At 37.3% G+C, this 3714-nt stretch overlaps 1 protein-coding gene across 1 annotated transcript in view; it reads right to left on the reverse strand.

Moving 5' to 3' along the window:
- Positions 1 to 3572, reverse strand: part of METAP2 (methionyl aminopeptidase 2) — a 16590-nt gene extending 13018 nt beyond the window's left edge. The window contains exons 1-2 of the mRNA XM_009882645.1: positions 3544 to 3572; positions 3010 to 3134 (exon numbers count right to left, since the gene is read on the reverse strand). Coding sequence (XP_009880947.1) covers positions 3010 to 3134; positions 3544 to 3572 — 154 coding nt within the window. The remainder of the gene's footprint in view (positions 1 to 3009; positions 3135 to 3543) is intronic.
- Between the last annotated feature and the right edge of the window lie 142 nt (positions 3573 to 3714).

Here is a 3714-nt window from a genome sequence, read left to right on the forward strand (position 1 = left end):
ACCCAAAAAGATGCCTGGGGATGGGGGAGGGCGTGAGAGAGAACTGCGTTAGACACAACAACTAACAAAAAGTTAGGAACTACTGCTTCAAACCCATGATGCTTCAGCTAAAGGAACTTCATGCATCTGTAAAGATAAAAAACCCAAACAAATAAAGATGATGACACTTAGTTCAGGATGAGTTTAATCTGGAGATAAGAGGGAAAGTCACAACCAGCACCAAGCAAAACCAGCGTGAGTTTTCAGAGTGCACATAAAAACCAAGAATCGGCCACACCATGTTACATTCAGATTTGGGAGTTAACAATAACCCCGAGGACTTCACATTTGGTTACATCTAATGCTTAGTTACTTCATATACAATGAAGTATTTTACCGATGTGGTACCATCTAACTAAGCCTTCTGGACTTAACAAGTTCATTTCAAAATGGGTAAGTACTAGTCATCTATGTTTTAGAAGACTTATTTTTATCTAAAGCAAAAATTAAAATTGAAAGAACTTTTAGAATCAAGTCAAAGCACCGCCATTTTTAATGCATTTATACAGAAACTTGTACGTGCTCATTTATTTAAAAACAAAACACTAACCAGTTGTTCCAGTCACGAGATTTCAAGTCTTACATGATGGTCAGTGTCATCCGCATTTTTATGCCGTAGTGACTGCTTTAATCCTGCAGCTGGGGCAAATTTCAGTAATTTGTCACCCCTGCCCCTCTCCAGCTCATTTTGGCATTAAGTATCTCATACTTGCAATTTTTTACAAAAATTTAAAAAAATTTGTACTAGTGTGACTACAACGTAGTCCAGCCTACCAGACTCTCCATCAATCCGTATTTCATACAGCCAAATATCCTTAACAGCGCATATAAATTTCTTTAAAATGTGGTAACTTTGCCACATTTCTCTTGACCTTGAGCTGTGCTCAAACCATGCATCAAGAAATGAATTAGACATGACTCCAGTTCATTCACCAAGTGATTTCTAGATTTTTTTTTAAATGCTAGGCCTAAACTAAAAAAAAAAAAAAAAAAAAACCACAAAAAACCCCAACCAGAACAGTATTTCTTAAACGTTGTCGCCGTTGCTATCTGCTTATTGTGGCTTTATCATACATCACTGCATGTGAATCTGCCAACTGCAAACCAAACTAATCGGGCCTACGCTCTCATGTCCTTGAAGACTGCTGCAGACTAACTGTGCTGCCAGAAACATAACTACTGCATCTGCCCAATACCCTGTTTGTCTTCAGGTTATTTAGCTGGTAATGAAAACAATTTTCACCAGAAAAGCAATTTAAGATCTTTGCGAAACCGAAGCCCAACCTTATGTCATTTTGGTACAGCTGTTTAATAACAGCCTAATATGCAAAAATGTTATCTATCAGCATGTTTTAACACTGCAATGGAAATCTGAAGAGCACTTCCTAATCTCTCCTAGATTTCAAAAGGTATACAGTCTCATTTCTCAGGCAACTCAGTTATGGGCTTATCAAGGGGAAAAAAAAAGGGAGAGGGGGCTAGGTATTTTATTGGTTTTAATCTAATGCAACATCATGTCTTAAGCAACACCCCCGAAACTACACTATTAAGATGGCAAGTGGTGAAAATCAGTACAAGCAAGAACACACAGTTGTCTTCAAAAAACCTAAAGTATTTTTTTCCCTGCAAAAAAATATTATTGTTTTTCTATAAACACATCCAAGTCTAATATGTGGAAAAAAGGCAGATTATTATTTCAGTGATAGGATCACTTCATCTTTTAAATACTTTCTAATACTGTAATACTAACTGCTAATACTGTAAAAAGCATAAAAGAACACAGCACTTGATCTGCAACTAGCAATGTTATTTCTCCTGAGATGGAGACTATAACTATTCTATTAATTTTCAAAGAACTTTTTTCATAGTATGAAGTTTGCACTATCCTTCTCAATATTTCTTACTTTAGTTGCAATGATGGCAAAGGACATACTGTATTAATTATCTTTCAACTCCATAACCTAAAATATACCATAAAACAAACAATCCATAAGAATATGCTCCTACAGAAAGCAACTGCATAAAACTGAATGCTACATATAGATTAATAATGTTGAAAGATCAATTTATTTGCAATTTTATATATCTCAGCACACTTAATTCATTTTTTTAAAGTTCTATATCTAATTTAATAAATTAAATTCTGCAATGATGAATTCCAGTAATAGTTAACTAGGAAGATTTCTAAGCAGAACAATAAGGACCATTTTAGGGTGCTGAGCTGACTTTAAATGCTAGTTCACAGGAAGGAACTTAAACTACTAACTTAAGAAATGTATTTTCTTAAATGTCTGTTTCTATTGAGAACCACTCATCAAAACAAAGGAAAGACAGCACTTTGATCTGATATTCCTACAGAAAAGATACATCCAGCCTACATTTCAATACCAGACACTTCCAAGGCACTTGCTTAGAACATCAGCTTCATAGCAGAAGCAACACACAAGGTGTATGCCTTGCTTGTGTACTGGCACTGCTTGCGCCAGTTCAGTTTTAATGAAAAATTAGAATTACACATGAACAGGTTTCAAGTCACTGGTAAAGACTCTAAGACCTTCTATTAATTAAAATGCTCCCTTAAAATTTCCCTCTGTGCTTTTTGTTCTAAGCCAAGAATAAGAGACAGAATTTGGAACATAAATTTATACTGACCATGGCAATGCAAGTGAGAATGTTTATGGCTTACCTTACCTTAAACTAAAGGTTTCCCTGCAGTAGTAAGATCCTTGAAAATAAGAAGCTTTACAAAGCTATTATGCCTGTTATTTCTTATACGTATGTATGTGTGACAGCGAAACTGTTGCCAAAAAAGTAAAAAGTATATATAGTTGCATCTCAGCTCTCCCAAGCTAAAAAAAAAACCACCACAAAGAACCAAACCCAAAAGACATCTGCAGAGGTTTGTTAAAATGGGAGTCTAGGAAGAAGATGAAATTGGAAGTCTCAAGATAAAAGGTAAGTTACACTTGCCTTCATCATCATCATCTTTTTCTTTCTCCTCCAGTGCTTGTTTATCCAATTGTTTTGCTACATCATCGACAGCACCTTCCATTTCTTTATCTGTTTCTTGTCCTGTTTGTAAAATTAAAGTATGACTTACAATAAAAGAATAGCTCCACATTAGTAAACAACAACCCCCAAAACTTTATAGAAATACTATGCTGTACTCATCTTACAGACTACCAGACTACATGCTGGGGTTTTTTTTGTTGTTTTGTAAAGCAGACCCAGTGTGTATGCTTGTACGGGACTACAGTGACAGGTACTGTTACTGAAACTTGCATATAGAGGTAGCATTATCCAAACACTTCTGATTGCTTTTTTTCTGCCAGGGTAACTAATTCTTCTTGCCATAGCAGCAGCCTGCTCTTGTGAGATAATATGGGCGTGAAGTAGATAATTATAAACGCACAGCATGATCATCGCTAACTGCCGGCCTGCTAAAACAACCCCAAACCCTAGTTCCTATACACTATTTGCCCGGACTTGCTGCAGCTCTCTCACAGAAGCTGGGAGGGGTACAGAGACTCCATCATGCGGGATGACTTTTACAGCAGCAGTCTTACGCCTTTCCCCCCTCGGGGCATAGGGAGGGGATGAGGGAAGGGGTGGCTTCCCCTGCGCGCACGGGGGCAGCCAGGACTTCCCTCGCCCCGGCTTCCCCGGTGCTGAACG

Source organism: Charadrius vociferus, unplaced genomic scaffold (genome assembly GCF_000708025.1).
Source record: "Charadrius vociferus isolate BGI_N301 unplaced genomic scaffold, ASM70802v2 scaffold72, whole genome shotgun sequence".
In the NCBI taxonomy this organism is placed as follows: domain Eukaryota; kingdom Metazoa; phylum Chordata; class Aves; order Charadriiformes; family Charadriidae; genus Charadrius; species Charadrius vociferus.